General features: G+C 36.0%; 2 protein-coding genes across 2 annotated transcripts; both read left to right on the forward strand.

The window, feature by feature from the left end:
• Positions 1-2210: 2210 nt before the first annotated feature.
• LOC108318395 (olfactory receptor 4A8-like) lies at positions 2211-22700 on the forward strand. Its single transcript, XM_017549443.1, has 3 exons — positions 2211-2931; positions 12275-12278; positions 21125-22700. Exon 3 carries the CDS (start codon positions 21175-21177, stop codon positions 22075-22077), a length of 903 nt encoding a protein of 300 aa, XP_017404932.1. The 5' UTR covers positions 2211-2931; positions 12275-12278; positions 21125-21174; the 3' UTR covers positions 22078-22700.
• On the forward strand, positions 3663-4734 carry LOC108318394 (olfactory receptor 4A5-like). Its single transcript, XM_017549442.1, has one exon. It carries the CDS (start codon positions 3663-3665, stop codon positions 4647-4649), a length of 987 nt encoding a protein of 328 aa, XP_017404931.1. The 3' UTR covers positions 4650-4734.
• Positions 22701-23837: the final 1137 nt, after the last annotated feature.

The raw sequence follows: 23837 nt of genomic DNA on the forward strand, positions 1-23837 counted from the left end.
GAGATAGTCTCTTTGTTTTTGTATGAAGAAATGTTTTAGCAGGAGAGAATGTTCGATTACCTTTGCACAGTAAATGTTGACATTATGTTAAAGCATCTTTATATTTTGGTCATTTGATTTGGTGCTATACTTCTCTGAAGATCGAGATAATGAGAAACCTTTGTGGAACTATGGAAACTCTAGTCACAAGGAACTAATTCTATATCAATTGATCATCCATGTACATTCCTGTGTTTTATGATCACACATAGATGCATGAGGTATCTATGGCAATCCTCAGTGCAAGAAGCATTGCTTTTGTGGACCAAGATGTGAGTATTTGAAACCATTGACAAAAGATATTCATTGTAAATTCCTGTGATATGTTGAAAAATAGCTAGTGTTTTAAAAACCAGTGGTTTTGTTGGATAAATTCTAATTGGAAAAGCTAAGCTAGCAAGCATGAAAATTTATCAGAATGTACAATGCATGTTCGGTTTTAATATATAGCCTAATTGATTGTTTTCATTTGCCAAATAAGAAACATGTTCCATATTACATGTATAATAAATAAACCAATACATTTATAATCTTAGTTTATGGGTTGTTGTATTTTACACAATATATTAATAAAGGTGTACAATTACTTTTAAATATATTTGATTAGAGAATTTAAAATTCTGGATCATGGCAAGTGTGTTAGAGTACAAAGGAACAAATGCCTGTTATGTTTTAGAAGCATAATATGGGATTTTACCTAAGAATCTACAAATTATCCCAGGAAACATACTAGTAGATATATATGCTCAGGAAGGTACGTAGTCTACTGTCATTTAAATAGATTTATAAAAATGTGACTGTGAAATATAATATTATAGAGTTTCTTTTGTTACTATGGAATTTTATCTTTTGAAAATAGCATGTTCTTAGCAATATATATTAAATAATTTTTTCTAGAAAAATGTTAAGTTAGAAATCTACATTGAAAGCCTAGTAATGCCATTTCTGCATTTAAAATATTATATTTTAAATTATTTAATCTAGAATGGATAGTTTACATAACTTATTTTTTACAAGTAAGCATTCAAACTGCCAAATAGAATTATCCTTTTGAAATCTGGTGTTGATGATGAAAGGGGGAAAAGGCACTAAACCTTGCAGCAAGTAAGGTGTGAAAAAATAACAGAATTGGCTGTAGACTACATTATTCCCTTGGGTTCTTCAGCAGGTGTGTCTCTATCAGCCTATAGCTTCAACAGTGACAGAACCTGAATCAGCTGAAAGTGGTACGTGAAGGAGACACATGGAATGTTCATCACAGTTGATGTTTAGAGGAAGCCAAACTCTCACTTTGCACATCCTCTTCCACTGCCAGATCTCTGTAAATGCAATCATCTTGTCTACATTTGAGGTGTAGTAATTCTGCAGTTTTCCTACCAGTGAATTATCAGGAAGTTTGAGTTTGTGTCTCTACTGGTCCCATTGTTCTCTGTAATTTAAGTTTGTCCTTAACCATCAGATCTTGAGACTTTGAGCAATCAATGTGTTTTGTTTTCTTCTGAGTTTTCTTTTTTCTTTTCTCTTTGTTTTTGCTTACTAGGATCTGGGCTGTGTTTGTTTGACTATCCCAAGAAGCCTCTTGATTCTCCACAGAGACCCACTGGAGGTTGTGCTTCTGTTATTTCCTTACAAAAAAAATCTTTCTGAAGAAAATTTTCAGGAGAATACTTGCCTCAATTATCACATTAACCTTAACCTTCTTATTACCTATGTGTATTATTTATTATAATTACTCTGTTTTCTGATTTGACCTCTTTTTCTTTTATTTTCTACCATTTGGTCTTCCTCTGATGAGGGGTCAAACTTTTCTACTATAATTCTACCTGATCTTGTCAGGACCTTCTATCACAGATAAAAATCAATACTCTTACATAATTAAATGGATAATTCCTAAGATGGGCAATTATATTGTGTGCCTCAAAAGCCTTTCCTGAATTGTAGGTGTCTTCTTGTACTTTTCTGGGACTATGTCTATAAATCTTTTCAAACTGACAAAGATCCAGATGATGAGTTCTGATCCAATGTTCACAGTGAAGCATTCAGGAACACGAGTAATAGCTACGATTTATTGAGGCTTTACCAGATGCCAGCCAATGTTCTAGACACTTTACTATATATTAAAACCAAATATGCCAGTTTTATAATAGATTTAAGACCCAACAGGTCTTAAATCAAAGTGAGGCATAGAGAGGTTTAGTAAGTGGCCCAAAATCATATAGTAAGTGGTAAAGCTGGGGTTGTAGCTGAGGCAGTGTGGCTCCAAAGTCCACATTCTTCACCACACGCTACGCTTTCTCTCCAAACATGTCTTGAATTTTAAAGAGGCACATATTGTGTGAGAAATTTGTAGTTATTTACTCACTTTAACCATGAAACATCTACAACTGACTACTATTTTTCATGTAACAGTCATGAGCTTGGAAATTGCTATTTAATTATAAATATGTGAAAAATGAAAAGAAATCAGCAGAATAGAATAAAGGAGAGGTGCACTAACAGTTTTGGAGATGGTGACTAGAAAGGATTCTGAATTCGTCTAATGTAATCACACTGTTTTCCAGTAAGAAAACAGAGCCATATTCATAAATGCATCCAGATAATGACTCAAATTCATGCTGCCTTACATTGATCTTGCAATTTCTCTTCTACTATGTAGTTTTTTGAATCTGGACACTAAGGTTTATTTTTGTACTCTCAGTATCTAAATAGTGTTACAAATAAAACCATATCCCACTGTTCTGTACCTCTTTGTACAGTGTCTATTTTCTCCTCTCTCACCATCTAGTTCACCCCAAAAATTCAGAAAAAATACTCACTACTAATGTGGCAGTTGGTGATAGTCATGAGTTAGTTCACTTGAGTTCAAAATTAGTTGCTGAAAATCAGGATATTGTTGTACGTGTGATAAACAATTATGAAATAGGCAAGGATATAATTTAGAGACTTACAGCTCTTCATAAGGTGAAGAGAGGGTCAGACCAAGTAATTGCTAGAGGGAAGAATGTGATAAATAATATTTTACTATTTATACAGGTCAGTGTCCAGTCTTTTGACATTTTATTAGATATTCATAAAGACTTAACAGCCTTTGAGGCATGAAGGACCAAATATCTAATCAGAGAATTCCACAGTACTAAGTGAGATATTTCAGAGCATGTTATTTTTGATACTACACTGATCATAAAGACACCACCACAACTCCAAACTCAAAGAAATGAATCTATGACAATTTATTTATTTAGAGTTTATTACCACCACCAAAAAGTAAGTTTCTGTTGCCTATTCACCATAGCTAACTGTTGTGCCAAGAAACATGTTTTAAATAAGGAGTTATGAAATGTATGAATGGCTGTGGGGACTTTAACTCTTCTTCTGTACATAACATTCACTAAAACGTAGCAGCAGAATGTGTTACCCGTAGGCTCAAACCAGAATCTTTGAGGTGATGAGGAACTCAATAGAGACTTCCTAAATGTTTATTGTGCGTAAATCACTGTTGAGGACATAAAGATGAAGATGTGCTCCGTGACATCATGGATGTATTCATGCTCCTGTTCACTGTTTCATTACAGGTCCTCCCCTCCTGAGCTCTCAACTCTGATACAAGCCTTAGAGAAGAGTAAATGGGACGGAGTAACAACATTACAGAATATGTCCTCCTGGGCCTCACGCAGGATCCTGATGTGCAGAAAGCATTATTTGTCGTGTTTTTACTCACATACATAGTGACAATGGTGGGCAACCTGCTCATTGTGGTGACTATTATTGCCAGTCCTTCCTTGGGCTCCCCAATGCACTTCTTCCTTGTCTGCCTGTCATTTATAGATGCTGCATATTCCACCACCATTTCTCCCATATTGATTCTAGACTTACTCTGTGATAAAAAGACTATTTCCTTCCGAGCTTGCATGGGCCAGCTCTTTTTAGACCACTTGTTTGGTGGTAGTGAGGTCTTCCTTCTGGTGGGCATGGCCTATGATCGCTATGTGGCCATCTGTAAGCCCCTGCACTATTTGACCATCATGAATCGACAGGTTTGCATCCTTATGTTGGTGCTGGCCATGACTGGGGGTTTTATGCATTCTGTGTTTCAAATTGTTGTTGTGTACAGTCTCCCTTTCTGTGGCCCCAATGTCATTGACCACTTTGTCTGTGACATGTACCCATTATTGGAACTGGCATGCACTGACACCTACTTTATAGGCCTCACTGTGGTTTTCAATGGCGGAGCAATCTGTATGGTCATCTTCACCCTTCTGCTAATCTCCTATGGAGTCATCCTAAACTCCCTTAAAACTTACAGTCAGGAAGGGAGGCGCAAAGCCCTGTCTACCTGCAGCTCACACATTACTGTGGTTGTCCTGTTTTTTGTTCCCTGTATTTTCATGTATATTAGACCTGTTTTAAACTTTCCTATTGATAAATTCATGACTGTGTTTTATACAGTTATCTCACCCATGTTGAATCCTTTTATATACACACTGAGAAATTCAGAGATGAGAATTGCTATGAAAAAACTCTGGTGTAAAAACTTAACTGTAGTTAGGATAAGGGTATTGTGGCCAGATGCAGCAGCTCATGACTCTAATCTCAGCACTTTGGGAGGCTGAGGCCAGCAGATCCTGAGGTCAGGAATTCAAGACCAGCCTGGCCCATATAGTGAAACCCTGTCTCTACTAAAAATACAAAAATTAGCTAGGCCTAGTGGTGCGCACCTGTAGTCCCAGTCACTCAGGAGGCTGAGGCCTTCCAGTGTTCTATCTAGACAATATCTTTAGGGGATGGGAAATGTGGTCATAGATGTGAAGTCTATGGTGAGTAATTTGCTTTACTTCATTTACTAGAAAATGTATCCCTTAGTTAGAAATGACAATGATTGTGGTACCCGGGCAATGGATAATGGATTACTTTACCTGAATAATAATAAGATTAAAGTACTGGGACAATTATATAACCAGAATATATAATATAATGCAATGAAGTAAGCTGTCACAGAATTGTTGGCTGGTTTCCCTTGCTATTTGCACCATGTTAGGGAATCAGTGATGGATATTGCTGATGATGTTTTAGACCTTGAGCACTGACAGTAGCCAGAGAAGTCATGGTGAAAGACAAATTTTGTTCTTCTTTGAATCCTTGTAAACTATTCATTGCTGCCATGGCTACTACAAACGTGACTGGGAAAAAGAAAAGCCCAACTGACATCTAAATTATAGTTCATGTTGCTGAATTATAGTTCATGTTGCTGAATTATAGTTCATGTTGCTGACCCGATTTCTGTAGGCATCCTCTGCAGTAGATTCTCTTTGATAGGCATTTATGTGGGAAACTCACTGTTGCATTTTTGCCCATTCTGGGATATTCATACTACTCCAACTGCTTTGTAATAGTTTTTTCCATTTTTAAATTTCCAATTTTCTCAATATCTTATCAAATCTGTTATCCATGTTCCCAAATCTTTGGGGATGCACAACTCAAAAATATCTCTTTATACATGAAGTGGACAACCACACTTAATCCCCAAAATACTGCTCACTGGGATGCTTTGCTTCACTTCAGTGCTTCAGTACCGCCTTCCAGAGAGAGTACTGTGCAGCATTTGTCCTGTTTAACCTGCTTTTGCCATACCAAGCAGATTGGTAACATCTTCTGTTGTCTTTCAGGCATAGTTTGTTCTTGTTGCTTCTAGTGTTATTGAGGTATATTTCACAAATATTATATGTACTTAAAGTGTACAATATGATGTTTTATAAACGTATACAATGGAAGTGATTACCACTATGAAGCTAGTTAATGTATCCATTATCTCACATAGTTACCTTCATTTGTGGTAAGAACATTTAAGGTATATTCTCTTAGCAAATTTCATGTATCCAATATGTATTACTAATTATGATCAGCATGCTGTACTTGAGATCTTCAGAATTTATCATAATGCATAACTGAAACTTTGTACCCTTTTACCAACATTCTCATTTTCTTCAGCCCCAGTCCCTGGCAACCACCATTCTAGTCTCTGGCTTTTATGAATTTGACTTGTTTTGGATTGCACATATAAGTGAGATCATGTGGCATTTATGTTTCAGCAGAGAAAAGAGAACTCATGTTCATTGTTATTGGAAATGTAAATTGCTAAGGCCATTGTAGGAAAGTCTATGGAGGTTCCTCAAAAAATAAAAATAAAAATATCATCTAGCAATGTGACTTTTTGTAATATATGTAAAGGAAATGAAATCAGTATCTTGAAGGATGCCTGCACTTCCATGTATAGTGCAGCATTATTCACAATAGTCAAGATATTAAAAGTCTATCAAAGATGAGTGAGTAAAGAAAATATGTATTCTATATAGAATGATATTTATGTATCTGTATACCTAGTATCATATTATTAATTATAGTCATCATGCTGTACCTTATATTACCAGAATTTATGCATTCTGTATAACTAAACATTTGTACCTATATATAATACAATATTATAAAAGTAATATATAATACAATATTATTCAACCTTAAAAAAGAAGAAAATCCTGCCATTTTTGGACAATGTGTATGGACCTGGAGGACTTTCAAGATTTTATTTCACTTTTAATTAATGAATAATATTATATATTTATAGGGCATAATACGACGCTTTTAAATCACTTGCGGTATCATAGATGAACATGGGGTGTATTATGCTAAGTGAAATGTGTTATTGAAAGAAAGTTTTGTGCATTAATTTTTTAGTCTTTATTATTTTCTATAATACAACTAAGATTTAGGCTACTTTTACAAGCTTTGGTAGGTTATATTTTTATAAACATTAAGCTCAGAATATTTTCTAATTTCCATTGTAATTTATTTTACCAATAGGGTGTTAAAAAGGGATTTACTTAACTTTCAAATGCAGAAATTTCTGGAGAATTTTATTTTATTTTATTTTTATGTTTTTATTTTTCCATAAGTTATTGGGGGACGGGTGGTATTTGGTTACATGAGTAAGTTCTTTAATGGTGATTAGTGAGATTTTGGTGCACCCATCACTGGAGCAGTATACACTGCACCATATTTGTAGCCTTTTATCCCTTGCCCTCCTCCCACTCTTCCGAGTCCCCAAAGTCCATTGTATCATACTTATGCCTTTGCATCCTCATAGCTTAGCTGCCACATATCAGTGAGAACATACAGTGTTACAATGTTTGGTTTTCTGTTTCTGAGATATTTCTCTTAGAACAATGGTCTCTAATCTCATCCTTGTTACTGCAAATGCAGTTAATTCATTCTTTTTATGGCTGTATAGTATTCCATCATATATATATATATATATATATATACCAGAGTTTCTTTATCCACTTGTTGATTTATGGACGTTTGATAAGATCTGTGATTTTGCAATTGCAAATTATGCTGCTATAAACATGTGTGTGCAAGCATTTTTTTTTGTATAGTGACTTCATTTCCTCTGGGATAGATACCCAGTAGTGGGATTGGTGGATCAAATGGTAGATCTATCTTTAGTTCTTTATGGAATCTTACCACTGTTTTCCACAGTGGCTGTATTAGTTTACATTCCCGCTAACAGCACAGAACTGTTCCCTATTCACCGTATGCATGCAAACATCAACAGTTTTTTGATTTTCTGATTATGGCCACTCTTGCAGGAGTGAGGTGGTGTACACTGTGGTTTTGATTTGCATTTCCCTGATCGTTAGAGATGTTGAGCATTTTGTCATGTTTGTTGGTCATTTATACATCTTCTTTGGAGAATGGCCTATTTATGTCCTTAGCTCATTTCATTTACTTATTTATTGCTTTATTGTTATACTTTAAGTTTTGGGGTACATGTGCAGAATGTGCAGGTTTGTTACATAGGTATACATGTGCATGCTGGTTTGCTGCATCCATCATCCCATCATCCGCATTAGGTATTTCTCCTCATGCTATTCCCCGCTTACCCCCCAGCACCTGACAGGTCCTGGTGTGTGATTCTCCACTCCCTATGTCCATGAGTTTTCATTGCTCAACACCCACTTATGAGTGAGAAAATGCAGTGTTTGGTTTTCTGTTCTTGTGTCAGTTTGCTGAGAATGATAGTTTCTAGCTTCATCCATATCCCTGCAAAGGACATGAACCCATCCTTTTTTATGGCTGCATAGTATTCCATGGTGTATATGTACCACATTTTCTCTATCCAGTGTATCATCGATGGGCATTTGGGTTGGTTCCAAGTCTTTGCTATAGTAACAGTGCTACAATAAACATGAATGTGCATGTAACTTTAAAAAAGAATAATTTACAATTCTTTGGGTATATACCCAGTAATGGGATTACTGGGTTAAATGATATTTCTAGTTCTAGACCTTTGAGGAATCTCCACACTGTTTTACAAAATGGTTTCACTAATTTACACTCCATCAAAATGTAAAAGCCTTCCTATTTCTCCACATCCTCTCCAGCATCTGTTGTCTCCTGCTTGTTTAATGATCGCCATTCTAACTATGTGAGATGGTATCTCAGTGTGGTTTTGATTTGCATTTCTCTAATGACCAGTGATAAGCTTTTTTTCATATGTGTGTTGGTTGCATAAATGTCTTCTTTTGAAAGTGTCTGTTCATATCCTTCACTCACTTTTTGATGGAGTTGTTTGTTTTTTTCTTGTAAATTTGTTTAAGTTCTTTGTAGATTCTGGATATTAGCCCTTTGTCAGATGGGTACATTGCAAAAATTTTCTCCCATTCTGTTGGCTGTCAGTGCCCTCTCATGATAGCTTTTTGCTGTGCAGAAGCTGTTGAGTTTAATTAGATCCCATTTGTCTAGTTTGGCCTTTGTTTTCATTGCTTTTGGTGTTTTAGTCATGAAGTCCTTGCCCATGCCTGTGTCCTGAATGATATTGCCTCAGTTTTCTTCTAGGGTTTTTATGGTCTTAGGTCTTATGTTTAAATCTTTAATCCATCTGGAGTTAATTTTTGTATAAGGTGTAAGGAAGGGATCCAGTTTCAACTTTCTACATATGGCTAGTTAGTTTTCCCAACACCTTTTATTAAATAGGGCATCATTTCTCCATTGCTTGTTTTTGTCATGTTTGTCAAAGATCAGATGGTTGTAGATGTGTGGCATTGCCTCTGAGGCCTCTGTTCTGTTCCATTGGTCCATATCTCTGTTTTGGTACCAGTATCATGTTGTCCTGGACACTTATACCCTCCCAAGACTAAACCAGGTAGAAGTCGAATCCCTGAATAGACCAAAAACAAGGTTTGAAGTTGAGGCAGCAGTTAATAGCATACCAACCAAAAAAAGTCCAGGACCAGACAGACTCACAGCCATATTCTATCAGAGCTACAAAGAGGAGCTGGTACCATTCCCAACTAAAAAAGAAAATTTCAGGCTATGATGAATTATCAGTCCATGATGAACATTGATGAGAAAGTCCTCAATAAAATACTGGCAAAGCGAATCCAACAGCACATCAAAAAGCTTATCCTTCATGATCAAGTCGGCTTCATCCCGGGGATGCAAGCCTGGTTCAACATATGCAAATCAATAAGCACAATCCATCACATAAATAGAACCAAAGACAAAAACCACATGATTATCTCAATAGATGCAGAGATGGCCTTCAACAAAATTCAACAGCTGTTTATGCTAAAAACTCTGAGTAACTAGGTATCAATGGAACATATCTCAAAGTAATAAGAGCTATTTATGACAGGCCCACAGCCAATATCATACCGAATGGGCAAAAACTGGAATTATTCTCTTTGAAACCGGCACAAGACAAGGATGCCCTCTCTTGCCACTCCTATTCAACATAGTATTGGAAATTCTGGCCAAGACAATAAGGCAAGTGAAAGAAATAAAGGGTATTAAATTAGGAAATGAGGAAGTCAAATTGTCTCTATTTGCAGACAACATGATTGTATATTTAGAAGACCCGATTGTCTCAGTCCAAAATCTTTTTAAGCTGATAAGCAACTTAAGCAAAGTCTTAGGATAAAAATCAATGTGGAATAATCACAAGCATTCCTATACACCAATAACAGACCAATAGCCAAATAATGAGTGAACTCTCATTCATAGTTGCTATAAAGAGGCTAAAGTACCTAGAAATACAACAAACAAAGGACGTGAAGGATATCTTCAAGGAAAACTGTTGCAGTTGGTGTGTAGAAGAACTACTGATTTGTGTACATTAATCTTGTATCCAGAAGCTTTGCTGAATTCTTTTATCAGTTCTAGAAGCTTTCTGAAGTCCTTAGTGTTTTCAAGGTAAATAATTGTATCGTCAGCCAGAGCCCGGGACCCCTTTTTTGTTGTTAATTTTAAAATTACCATTTCATTACTGTAGCCTTGTAGTACAGTTTGAAGTCAGGTAGCGTGATGCCTCTGGCTTTGTTCTTTTTGCTTTGGATTGTCTTGGCTAAGCGGGCTCTCTTTTGGTTCCATATGAAATTTAAGGTGTTTATTTCCAGTTCTGTGAAGAAGGTCATTGGTAGTTTGATGGGGATAGCATTGAATCTATAGATTACTTTGGGCAGTATGGCCATTTTCACAATATTTTTCCTAACTATGAGCATGGACTGTTTCTCCATCTGTTTGTGTTCTCTCTTATTTCCTTGAGCAGTGATTTTTAGTTCTCCTTGAAGAGGTCCTTTTCATCCTTTGTTAGTTGTATTCTTAGGTATTTTATTCTCTTTGTACAATTGTGAATGGGAGTTTGCTCATGATTTGGCTCTCTGTTAGTCTTTTCCTGGTATATACGAATGCTTGTGACTTCTTCACATTGATTTTGTATCCTGAGATTTTGCTGAAGTTGCTTATCAGTTTCAGGAGATATTGGACTGAGGTGAATGGGTCTTCTGAATATACTATTATGTTGCCTGCAAATAGAGACAGTTTGACTTCCTCCTTTCCTAATTGAATATCTTTATTTTTTTTCTTGCCTAATTGCTCTGGCTAGAACTTCCAATACTATATTGAATAGTAATGGTGAGAGAGGGCATCCTTGTCTAGTGCCAGATTTCAAAGGGAATGCTTCCAGTTTTTCCCATTCAGTATGATATTGGCTATAGGTTTGTCATATACTACAAGGCTACAGTACTCAAAACAGCATGGTACTGGTACCAAAACAGAGATATAGACTGATGGAACAGAACAGAGGCCTCGGAGGCAACACCACACATCTACAACCATCTGATCTTTGGCAAACCAGACAAAAATCAAGCAATGGGGAAAGTATTCCCTGTTTAATAAATGATGTTGGAAAAACTGGCTAGCCATGTGCAGAAAGCTGAAACTGGATCCCTTCCAGAAACCTTACACTAAAATTAACTCTAGATGGGTTAAATACTTAAACATAAGACCTCACACTATAAAAACCCTAGAAGAAAACCTAGACAAAACCATTCAGGACATAGGCATAAGCAAGAACTTCATGACGAAAACACCAAAATAATTGGCAACAAAAGTCAAAATAGACAAATGGGATCTAATTAAACTCCAGAGCTTCTGTCAGGCACAAGAAACAATCCTTAAAGTGAACCAGTAACCAAAAGAATGGGAAACAATTTTTGCAACCTACTCATCTGACAAAGGGCTAATATCCAGAATCTACAAAGAACTAAAACAGATTTACAAGAAAAAAACAAACAAACCCATTCAAAAGTGGGTGAAGGATATGAACAGATACTTTTCAAAATAAGGCATATATGAAGCCAAAAAACATGAAAAAATGCTCATCATCACTGGTTATTAGAGAAATGCAAATCAAAACCACATTGAGATATCACCTCACGCCAGTTAGAATGGTGATCATTAAAAAATCTGGAGACAACAGATGCTGGAGAGGATGTGGAAAAATAGGAACACTTTTACACTGTTGGTGGAGTGTAAATTAGTTCAATCATTGTGGAAGACAGTGTGGCGATTCCTCAAGGTCAAATTCCATTTGACCCAGCAATCCCATTACTAGATATATATCCAAAGGATTATAAATCATTCTGTTATAAAGACACATGCACACATATGTTCATTGTGGCACTGTTCACAATAGCAAAGACCTTGAACCAACCCAAACTCCCATCGATGATAGACTGGACAAGAAAAATGTGGCACAAATACACCATGGAATACAATGCAGCCATAAAAAATGACGAGTTCATGTCCTTTGTAGGGTAATAGATGAATCTGAAAACCATCATTCTCAGCAAACTGACACAAGAACAGAAAATCAAACACTGCATGTTCTCACTCACAGGTGGGTGTTGAACAATGAGAACACATGGACACAGGGAGGGGAGCATCACACACTGGGATCTCTTATGGGGGCCAGGGGAGGAACAACAGGGGGTGGGAAGGTTGAGGAAGGATAACATGGGGAGAAATGCCAGATATAGGTTATGGTGGGATGGAGGCAACAAACCACATTGCCATGTATGCACCTTTGCAATAATCCTGCATTATCTGCACATGTACCCTAGGACCTAAAGTACAATAAAGAAAATTACCATTTCAGTGATGCTGCATGTTATTGGTCTGTTCAGCGTATCTGATTCTTTCAATTTAAGCTAGGGGGGTTGTATTTTTCCAGGAATTTCCTCCATCTCTTCTAGGTTTTCTAGTTTATGTGCATAAATATTTTCATAGTAGACTTGAATGGTCTTTTGTATTTTGCTGGTGTCAGTTGTAATATTTTCTGTTTTGCTTGTTAGTAAGGTTATTTTGATTTTCTTCTTTTCTTTGTTAATCTTGTTAATGGTCTATCAATTTTATTTGTCTTTTCAGATAACTAGCTTTTTCTTTCATTTATCTTCTACATTTTTTGTTTGTTTGTTTGTTTGTTTCAATTTCAGTTATCTCTGCTCTGATCTTGATTATTTCCTTCTGCTGCTGGGTTTGGGCTTTATTCCTATTCCTCTAATTCTTTGAGATGTGACCTTAGAGTGTCAATTTGTGCTCTTTCAGTCTTTTTAATGTAGGCGTTTAGGGCTATAAACTTTCCTCTTACTACTGCCTTTGCTGTATCCCAGAGGTTTAGATAGGTTATGTCATTACTGTTGTTCAGTTCAAAGAATTTTTAAATTTCCATCTTGATGTTGTTTTTGAGCCAATGCTCATTCAGGAGCTGGTTGTTTAATTTCAATGTATTTGCATGGTTTTGAAGGCTCCTCATGGAGTTGATTTCTAGCTTTGTTCCAGAGAAAGTGCTTGATCTAATTTCAATTTTTCTAATTATATTGAGACTCATTTTATGGCCTATTATATGGTCTATCTTGGAGAAAGTTTCATGCACTGTTGAATAGAATGCGTATTCTGTGGTCATTGGATGAAATGTTCTGTATATATCTGTTAAGTACATTTGTTCCCAGGTATAGTATAAATCCATTGTTTCTTTGTTGACTTTCTGTCTTGTTGACCTGTCTAGTGTTGTCAGTGGAATATTGAAGTTTCCCACTATTATTGTGTCGCCACCTATCTCATTTTTTAGGTCTATTAGTAATTGTTTTATAGATTTGGGAGCTCTAGTGTTAGGTGCATATATGTTTAGTTAGGATTGTGATATTTTCCTGTTAGACAAAGCCTTTTACTATTGTATAATGTCCTTCTTTGTCTCTTTTAACTGCTATTGCTTTAAAGTTTGTTTTGTCTGATATAAGAATAGCTACCTGTGCTTACTTTTGGTGTTCATTTGCATGAAATGCTTTTTTCTACCCCTTTACTTTTATTTGTGTGAATTCTTATGTGCTAGGTGGGTCTCCTGAAGGCAGAAGATGGTTGGTGAGTTCTTATCCATTTGGCAGTTTTGTATCTTTTAAGTGAAGCATTTAGGCCAGTTATATTCAATGTTAGTATTGAAATGATAGGTACCATTGCATTCATTGTGTTCTTTGTGGCCTGTGTACTTTGGTTCTTTCTATTATTATTATCAATGAGTCATTTTATTTTATTTTAAAAATTTATTTATTATACTTTAAGTTCTGGGGGACATGTGCAGATTGTGCAGGTTTGTTACATAAGTATACATGGTGATGGTCTGATGCATCCATCGCCCTGTCTTCTACATTAGGTGTTTCTCCTAATGCTATCCCTCCACAGTCCCCTCACCTCCTACTATTCCTCCTCTATCCCCTTCCCCCACCTCCCAGGCTCCAGTGTGTGATGTTTCCCTCCCTGTGTCCATGTGTTCTCATTGTTCAACACCCATTTGTGAGTGAGAACATGTAGTGTTTGGTTTTCTGTTCTTGTGTCAGTTTGCTGAGAATGATGGTTTCCAGTCTCATTCATGTCCCTGCAAAGGACATGAACTCATCATTTTCTATGGCTGCGTGGTATTCCATGGTATATATGTGCCAAATTTTTTTTATCCAGTCTATCATTGATGGGCATTTGGGTTGGTTCCAAGTCTTTGCTACTGTGAACAGTGCTGCAATAAACATACTTGTGCACGTGACTTCATGTGGAACCAAAAAAGAGCCCGCATAGCCAAGACAATCCTAAAAAAAAGAAACAACAACAACAACAACAACAAAAAACAAAGCTGGAGGCATCACGATACCCCACTTCAAACTATATTACAAGACTACTGTAATCAAAACAGCATGGTACTGGTACCAAAACAGAGATATAGAGCAATGGAACAAAACAGAGGCCTCAGAAAGAATGCCACACAACTACAACCATCTGAACTTTGACAAACCTGTACTTTGGTTCTTTTGTTTTTGCTTTTTAACTTGTATATTTGTTTTATAGGCCCTGTGTGATTTATGCTTTACAGAGTTTCTGTTTCATTGTGTTTCCAGGATTTGTTCCAGGATTTCAAGCTCCTTTCAGCAGTTCTTGTAGTGGTGGCTCAGTAATGGTGAATTATCTCAGGATTAGTTTGTCTGAAAAAGACTATCTTTCCTTGGTACATGATGCATAGTTTCGCTGGATACAAAATTTTAGGCTGATAATTGTTTCGTTTGAGGAGGCTGAAGATAGGGCCCCAATCCCTTCTAGCTTGTAGGTGTCTGCCGAGAAATCTGCTGTTAATCTGATAGATTCCTGAATGGGTTACCTGGTGCTTCTATCTCATCGCTCTTAAGATGCAAATTTTAGAAGTGATATGTATTACATTTGGGGTAGATGAATTTAATCCATTTATGAGATAAGTTGAGAATAACGAACTTTTATTGGAGCCTGTTATATGATAAACACCTTAGCTGATTCAGGTAAGTATTTATGGCAGTCTTTATCTAAGGCTTTTATGACACAGAAGATCCAATATTTAACTAAACACGTGTTGATATGAAGGTGTTCAATGGAGCCAATGGTAAGCCAAGTCATGGAAATAACAGTGGAAGCCCTTAAGCACTGCTCCCTTTTTGGCAAATGCAAATTTATTTATTGTAGAAACAGTTACTAAATTGATATTGGAATAAAATTAAAGGATTGAATGAATGAACTACAAATCATTATGGTTATATGTAACATAGATTCAAGCCTTGATCAAAAGACTGTACTCTAACCTAAAACTGCAGAACTATGATTGCCTATCTTTCCAAGAATCAGAGTGTCGACTTCCGTTCTTAGGCTCTCTGCTTCTGAGCCTCAGGGCTTCTCAGGCATGGACTTTCTTTTTTTTAAATATATTTTATTGCACTTTAAGTTCTGGGGTACATGTGCAGAACATGTAGGCTTGTTGCATAGGTACACACATGGCAATGTGGTTTGCTGCCTCCATCCCCATCACCTATATCTGGCATTTCTCCCCATGTTATCCCTCTCCAACTCCCTATCCCCCACTGTCCCTCCCCTAGTCCCCCCAACAAACCCCAATGTGCAATGCTACTCTCGCTGTGCCCATGTGTTCTCATTGTTTGACACCCACCTATGAGTGAGAACATGCAGTTCTTGTGTCAGTTTGCTGAGAATGATGGTTTCTAGATTCATCCATGTACCTACAAAGGACACAAACTCATGATTTTTTATGGCTGCATAGTATTCCACGGTGTATATGTGCCCCATTTTCATTGTCCAGCCTATCATCGTTGGGCATTTGGGTTGGTTCCAGGTCTTTGCTATTGTAAACAGTGCTGCAATGAACATACGTGTGCATGAGTCTTTATAATAGAACAATTTATAATCCTTTGGGTATATACCCAGTAATGGGATTGCTGAGTCAAGTGGTATTTCTATTTCTAGGTCCTTAAGGAATCGCCACACTGTCTTCCACAATGGTTGAACTAATTTACACTCCCATCAACAGTGAAAAAGTGTTCCTATTTCTCCACATCCTCTCCAGCAACTATTGTCTCCAGATATTTTAATAATTGCCATTCTAACTGGTGTGAGGTGCTATTTCAATGTGGTTTTGATTTGCATTTCTCTAATGACCAGTGATGATGAACATGTTTTCATACCTTTGTTGGCCTCATATATGTTTTCTTTTGAAAAGTGTCTATTCATATCTTTCACCCACTTTTGAATGGGTTTGTTTGTTTTTTTCTTGTAAATCTGTGTTAGTTAGGGCATGGACTTTCTAACAGGAAGGGTAAGGCCTTCCTTGCTGGAAATATGCTTTGGGAAGAGAACCTGGGGCTGGTTTCCCCTTCATTCTGGCTTAAATATTACTTGCCTTACCTCAGTATTTTATAATGTGAAACTCATAATTTATTGTTCAATTTAATTTAGAATTTTTATTTTCACATTATAGGCTTTTCACGTTACTTGGCATTTAGCTACCCTTCCTTGGTAAGGTACAAGCATTTTCCCTCTAGGGATTTTCTAAGGGAAAAAAAGGTGTTCAGAGAGTTTACTTCATTTGAATTTATTCCAAATATTCGAATTAACTAATCTATAATGACCTTACTCTCACTGTCATTTAAAATAGTGATGATGTAAAAGTCATAAATTGTGTCTAAACATAAATGGGATAATTATTTTCCTTATAGAATAACCCAAGAGATACCTGGAGAGTTAAATTTCTGCCCAGGATAGAGCATGTCTTCAGTTGGTATTGAGTCCTCTAGGTGTGATGTTTCTTGTCATATCCTCCATTTCTTGTAAAAATCTGTGAAAGTTCTCAATTTACTGGGATGAAGTAGGGGAGACATAGGGAGGTGTTTTTAATTAGGAAAGAAGTGGACTTAGGGATATGCTATATGAATGACATTTGAATGACCAAAAAACTGAAGAGTTTGGTTTCTGCCTGTGACAATGCTCTGTCATTTATTTTTCCATGAAGCTAAATTTCAGCATTGCCTTTGTTAACAGGTACAAAGATTAATAGCTGGGCACATGAATGTTGTCATAAATCCTTGATCACAGTAAAGTACTTCTGCTTGCTTAACCATAATTGAGGAAACTTTATCGTCACAAATTTTAGTGTTGGCACATTTTTGTTTACTTGTGTCACAAAATTAGAGTCTTGTCAACGGTAATTTCCACTAATTAGGTCAATTTTTACATCGTAATGCAACAATAGTATCTTCGTTTTTCTATGAGGAAATTTGCCAGCAGGTAAGAATATTTAACTATCTTTGTACATGATATTTAAGCATCTTTATATTTTGGTTATCTGCTTTGGATAGTGCCATACTTCTGTAACAACTGAGATAGTGAAAAGCCTGTGTGGAATTGTGGAAATTGTAGCCACTAGAAACTAATTTCAAATCTGTGGATCAGCCATTCATATTCATCTGCTCTATACACATGGATGCATGACGTATCTACCTTAACGCTCAGTGAAAGAAGCATTGCTTTTCTGGACCATGATGTGAGTATTTGAAACCACTGACAAGAGCTATTCATTAAAAATTCTTGTGATATGTTGAAGCCTAGCTAATGTCTTAAATATGATTTTGTTGAAGGAATCTAATTGGGAAAGTTAAGCTAGAAAACATTAATATTTTTCAGAATATGGAATGTATATTTGGTTTTAATATATAGCCTAATTTTTTTCCTTTTCTATTTGCCAAATAATAAGAAAACGATGTCCCATATCATATGGATAATGAATCAATAGATTTGTAATTATAATCTTAGTTTTTCACATTATATTTTATATGATACATTAATAAAGGTATACGATTACTATTTTTATGGTGTATTAATAAAGGCGTACAATTACTTTCAGGTATATTCGATTAGAGAGTTTACAATTGCAGATCATTTCAAATGTGTTAGAGTGTGAAGGAACCAATGCCTGTTATGTTCTAGAAGCAACGTATGGGTTTTTACTCATGAATCTAAAGGTATACCAGCAAACATACTAGTAGAGAAAATATGCTGAGAAAAGTGCCTAGTCCACTGTCATTTAGCTAGATTTATTAAACTGTGACTGTGAAATATAATATTATAGAGGTTCTTTGTTATTATGGCATTTTATCTTTTAAAAATATCATGTTCTTAGGAAACTATGTTAAATCATGCTTTTTCTAGAAAAATATTAACTTAACAGCATTGAAAGCCTAGTAATTGTATTTTCCAGTTTCTAAAGTATTCCACTTTTAATTACTTAAATGATAGAGGATAGTTTACATACCCTATTTTTTTTTTACAAGCAAACATTTAAATTGCCAAAATGATTATCCTGTTGAAATCTAGTTTTGTTGATGGAAAGGGAAAAGTCACTAACCCTTGAAGCAAGTAGGGTGTGAAAAAATAACAGAACTAGCTATAGAATACATTATTCACTTGTGTGCTTCAGCAGGTGCATCTCTCTTGGTCTTTAGCTTCAATAATGCCAGAACTCTGGCATCAGCTGGAAATGGTAATGTGAAGGAGACATGTGGAATGTTCATCACAGCTGGCTTCTAGAGACAGCTCGAACTCTCTGCACATGTCCTGTTTCACTGCCAGATCTATATAAATGGAATAATTCTGTTTACATTTGAGGTTCACTATTTCTGCTGTTTTCCTCAGCAGTGAATAATCAGAGAGTCCTGTCCCATTGTTCTCTGTAAATAGTTTGTTCTTGACCATCAGATCTAGAGACTTAGAAAAACAATGGTTTTTTTTTTTTAATTTTCTTTTCTTTCTTTCTTTTTCTTTTCTTTTACTAAGATCAGGTCTGTGTTTGTTTTAGCTCAAAAAAACTCCTGAGTCACCCTGGAGATCCACAGGAGGGTACATTTTCAGTCCTTCCTCACTAAACTGAATCTTTCTGAAGAGGATTTTAAAAGAATACTAACCTTACTTAATTATCCCATTAATCTTCTCATTGCTGTGGATACTCCTTTGTTAACTAAAATTTCTCTGTTTTTGATTTTAGCCTTCTTTTCATTTCCGGAGCTCTCCCCAATGTGGGTCCAACTTTTTAGTATAATTCTGCTTGCTTCTTGTTAAGATACATTCCATCGCAGGTAAAATTAACACTCATATAGTTAAATCATTATTTTATAAGACATAAAATGTTATTGTTTGCTCACAAAAGCCTTTCCTGAATTGTAGATATCTTATCCTTTTTTCCTGGGCTATGTCTATAAATCTTTTCAAGTTGACAGAGATGTGCATGATTTATTCTGAGTCTATGTTTGCAGTGAAGCATTCGAGAACACAAGGAATAGCTGTCATTTATTGAGCCCTTAAGAGGCACCAGTCAGTGTTCCAGGCACTTTACTTTGTTTTAACAAAACAACAACTCAAACAGGTAAGGACTGTTGGGATGCCCATTCTAAAAATGATGCAAATAAGTGACAGAGAGCTTTAGTAAATGGCCCAACATCTCATAAAAAATGGTGAAGCTGAGGTTGTAGCTGAAGCAGTGTGGCTCCAGTGTCCACATTATTTACCACATGCTACACTTTCTTGGATGTCTTGGATCTTACATAGGTACATAGTGAGTGAGAAACTTAAAGTTGCTATTTGCTCACTGTAATCATGAAACCCCATGTCCCACTATCATTTTTCATGTAAGAGTCATAAACTTGTAAATTTTATTGAAGTATAAATTTATGAAAAATGAAAAATTGTCAGCAGAATACCATAAAGGAGAGGCGTTCTAATAGTTCTGTAGATAGTTGACTAGAAAGGATTCTGAATTTCTCAAATTTAATCTATTTTCCAGTGAGCAAACTGAGACACATTTGTAAATGCATTCAGAAAATGACTCAAAGCCATGCCTTCTTACACGGAACTTGGAATTTATCTTAGGATATGCTTCTTTTTGGAATCTGGTATTATTTTATTTTTGAGTGCTCTTGGTATCTAAATAGTGTTATGAATAAAACCATGTCCCACTGTTCTATACCTCTTTCTACAGTGTCTATTTTCTCCTCTCTCGCTACCTAGCTCATCCCAAGAATTCAGAAAAAAATACTCATGGAATATTTGGTAGTTGGTATCAGTCATGGGTTAGTTCAATTGAGTTCAAAGTAATTGCTGAAAATTAGAAAATTGTATGTAAGTGTTATAAAAATTGGGGTATAGGCAAGGACAAAATACAGGGAATCACAGCTCCTTATAAGGTGGACAGAGAGTCAGACCAATTAATTGCTACAGGGAACAATGTAATAAATAATATCATAGCTATTTATTCAGTTCAGAGTTTTGTCTTTTGGCATTTGATGAAATACTAATGAATACTGACCATCCTTTGAGGCATGAAGGAATGAAAGTCAAACAGTAGATGGTCAGCGTACTGAGTGAGATATTTCAGATGTTATTCTTGGTGCTACGCAGATCATATTATAAAGATATCACAAGTACAAACACAAGGGACTAAATCTATGTCAATTTATTTATTTAGAATTTATGTCCACCACCAGACGGTAAGTTTCTTGAGACCAAGAGCCTGTTACCTGTTTATCATAGCTGACTTCTGTGTCAAGAAAAATGCTTTAAATAAGAAGTTATAAAATGTATGAATGGCTGTTGGGACTTTAACTCTCCTTCTGTATAGAATATTCACTGAAACTTAGAGGTAGAATACTTTACCTGTGGTGGAAACTAAAGTATTTGAGGAGAAATAGAATTGTCAGGAGAAGATGGGCTCTATGGCTGCAGAACTCAATAGAGACTTACTAAATGTTTATTGTGTGTAAATCACTATTGAGAATACAACAATGAAGGTATGCCCTGCATCTCAGTGGATGTAATCATATTCCTGTTTACTGTTTCATTACAGTCCTGTTCTCCTGAGCTCTCATCTCTGATATAAGCCTGAACAAAGAGTAAATGAGACGGAAGAGCAATATTACAGAATTTGTCCTCCTGGGCTTTTCTCAGGATCCTGATGTGCAAAAAGCATTATTTGTCATGTTTTTACTCACATACATTGTGACAATGGTGGGGAACCTGCTCATTGTGGTGACTATTATTGCCAGTCCTTCCTTGGACTCGCCGACGTACTTCTTCCTTGCCTGCCTGTCATTTATAGACGCTGCGTATTCCACCACCATTTCTCCGGTATTGATTGTAGACTTATTCTGTGATAAAAAGACTATTTCCTTCCCAGCTTGCATGGGCCAGCTCTTTATAGACCACTTGTTTGGTGGTACAGAGGTCTTCCTTCTGGTGGGCATGGCCTATGATCGCTATGTGGCAATCTGTAAGCCACTGCGCTATTTGACCATCATGAATCGACAGGTTTGCATCCTTATGTTGGTGTTGGCTATGATTGGAGGTTTTATGCATTCTGTGTTTCAAATTGCTGTTGTGTACAGTCTCCCTTTCTGTGGCCCCAATGTCATTGACCACTTTTTCTGTGACATGTACCCATTATTGGAACTGGTGTGCACTGACACGTACTTTGTAGGCCTTGCTGTGGTTTTCAATGGTGGAGCAATCTGTATGATCATCTTCACCCTTCTACTAATCTCCTATGGAGTCATCCTAAACTCCCTTAAAACTTACAGTCAGGAAGGGAGGTGTAAAGCCCTGTCTACCTGCAGCTCCCACATCACAGTGGTTGTCCTGTTTTTTGTTCCCTGTATTTTCATATATGTTAGACCTGTTTCAAACTTTCCTATTGATAAATTCATAACTGTGTTTTATACAGTTATCTCACCCATGTTGAATCCCTTGATATACACACTGAGAAATTCAGAGATGAGAAATGCTATAGAAAAACTTGTGTAAAAGTTAAGTATAGTTAGAATAAGAGTGTCCCTCCTCATGTAGATAAGGAAGTATGTAGACAGGGTCTTCTCAGTTAAATTTTCAGACTTCTAAGGGAAATTCAAGGATCCCAAAGCGGAAGACAAGATTTAGATGCTCCCAGCTCAATTAAAAAGTCATCCCATCATGGCATCTCTTTGACATTCAAGATCTCATCCTCTATATCCAGACTGAGAGTGGATGGGGCTGCTTGGGTGCAGGTCCTATTGTGCAAGTTTTAAATTACGGTGTTTTTCCATTACATGTCAATTGAGATAGGATATTTCTTCTATATGCCCGGTGCAGAATGGAGAAAGGGAGGGATAGGTAATTAAAATAGATGCTCCTGTTCAATAGGGAAGGCTATGGTGCTTCCTTCTGTGTAATGTATTTAAAGACTTTGTGGAATATACAAGCACCATATTTGCAAATATCTTTGAAACAGGCCTTTCTCAGATTTGAGCTGAAACTCTGTGTGCAGATAATACTCTTAAGAATCTTAGAATTATGTTTGTCTTGTTTAAAGTACTTATGAGACACACTATGAAATGTTTCTGAAGTCTTTTCATAGTGTCTTAGCATCCATAAGTTTGAAATGACTATTATATGATGACCTTTCTTCCTTTCAGAGAATTTAGCTCTTGCAGAGTCTGGAAAAGGAAACAATTTTTATCTTCGATACCAGCAAGTTCTGGCTGTTTTATGTTTCTTGTAAATTATCTGAAAATGTAACAGTTAACATTTTAAGTAATTTTTAAAAAAATCTATGACTAAGATACAATGCTATAAGAAACAGCCGTAAGTCTCAATATTGTATTTAAATTTTAACCAAATCCACCTATTCGCTTATGCATATTTTAAATTTTCTACTTGATCATAGGTGACAGAATTACTAAAATTTTTGGCACCAGATAACAACTCACTTTTTTCGCAACCTCCAGAATAGTTACGTCTGTATTTTTAGCCCTTCCTTATAATATCCTGGAGGCCTCTATTTTTGGGTACTAAAGCCAATTCCATACACTTTTAAATTGTTGTAGAAACATCACAACTTTGGGGTGTCACTTTTCATTGTGGTCCTGCCATCATGTAGGATGCATGGATCCACAGGTTTTGTGATGTTAACCATCATTTTACGTTATCTCAAAATTTTGTGAGTCAGAAATTCAGGCAGTTGTTGGCTGTTTCTTCTGTTTTGTGTGGCAAGGACTGAAGTCACTGTTTTATTCAGCTGATAACTGAGTTTTATGTAAGATACAGGACGCTTTATAAATTCATAGCTTAATATCTTGCAGTAGTTTTATAGTATTTTGAACTATATCTCTTCAAGTATTTTGCCTTCCTGATTCTTTTTCCTCTTCTTTTTCTGGAATTGTAATTAATTAAAAGTATGTCAGAATTTTGCATTGTGTCCTTTATATCTCTTTTATACTAGTTTCTGCATTTGCATTTTTCACTGTCTGCTTTGGTCTGCATATTTTCTTCTAATATTTCTTGCAATGTACTGATTCTCTAATTTTTTTGTCTCTAATTTGCTGTTAAAACCAACCATTAAGTTTTTAATTTGTTATTATATAGGTTAGTTTTTAGTTTTTCAGTTTACTTGGTTTATTTTATAATCTAGCTTGTGTTTTAATATTTGCACACACTAAGCTTATTTAAAAATGCTTATTTTAAATTATCTGGATCGGCTACATTTGTTTTTATTGCACTTGCCTTTCAATCAAGCCATGTCTTCTACA

Source organism: Cebus imitator, unplaced genomic scaffold, assembly GCF_001604975.1.
Source record: "Cebus imitator isolate Cc_AM_T3 unplaced genomic scaffold, Cebus_imitator-1.0 Scaffold218, whole genome shotgun sequence".
NCBI lineage: Eukaryota > Metazoa > Chordata > Mammalia > Primates > Cebidae > Cebus > Cebus imitator.

Bases quoted from the DNA above. Each gene is read 5' to 3' on its own strand.
- LOC108318394 (XM_017549442.1), top strand. From the start codon at position 3,663: ATGGGACGGAGTAACAACATTACAGAATATGTCCTCCTGGGCCTCACG.
- LOC108318395 (XM_017549443.1), top strand. From the start codon at position 21,175: ATGAGACGGAAGAGCAATATTACAGAATTTGTCCTCCTGGGCTTTTCT.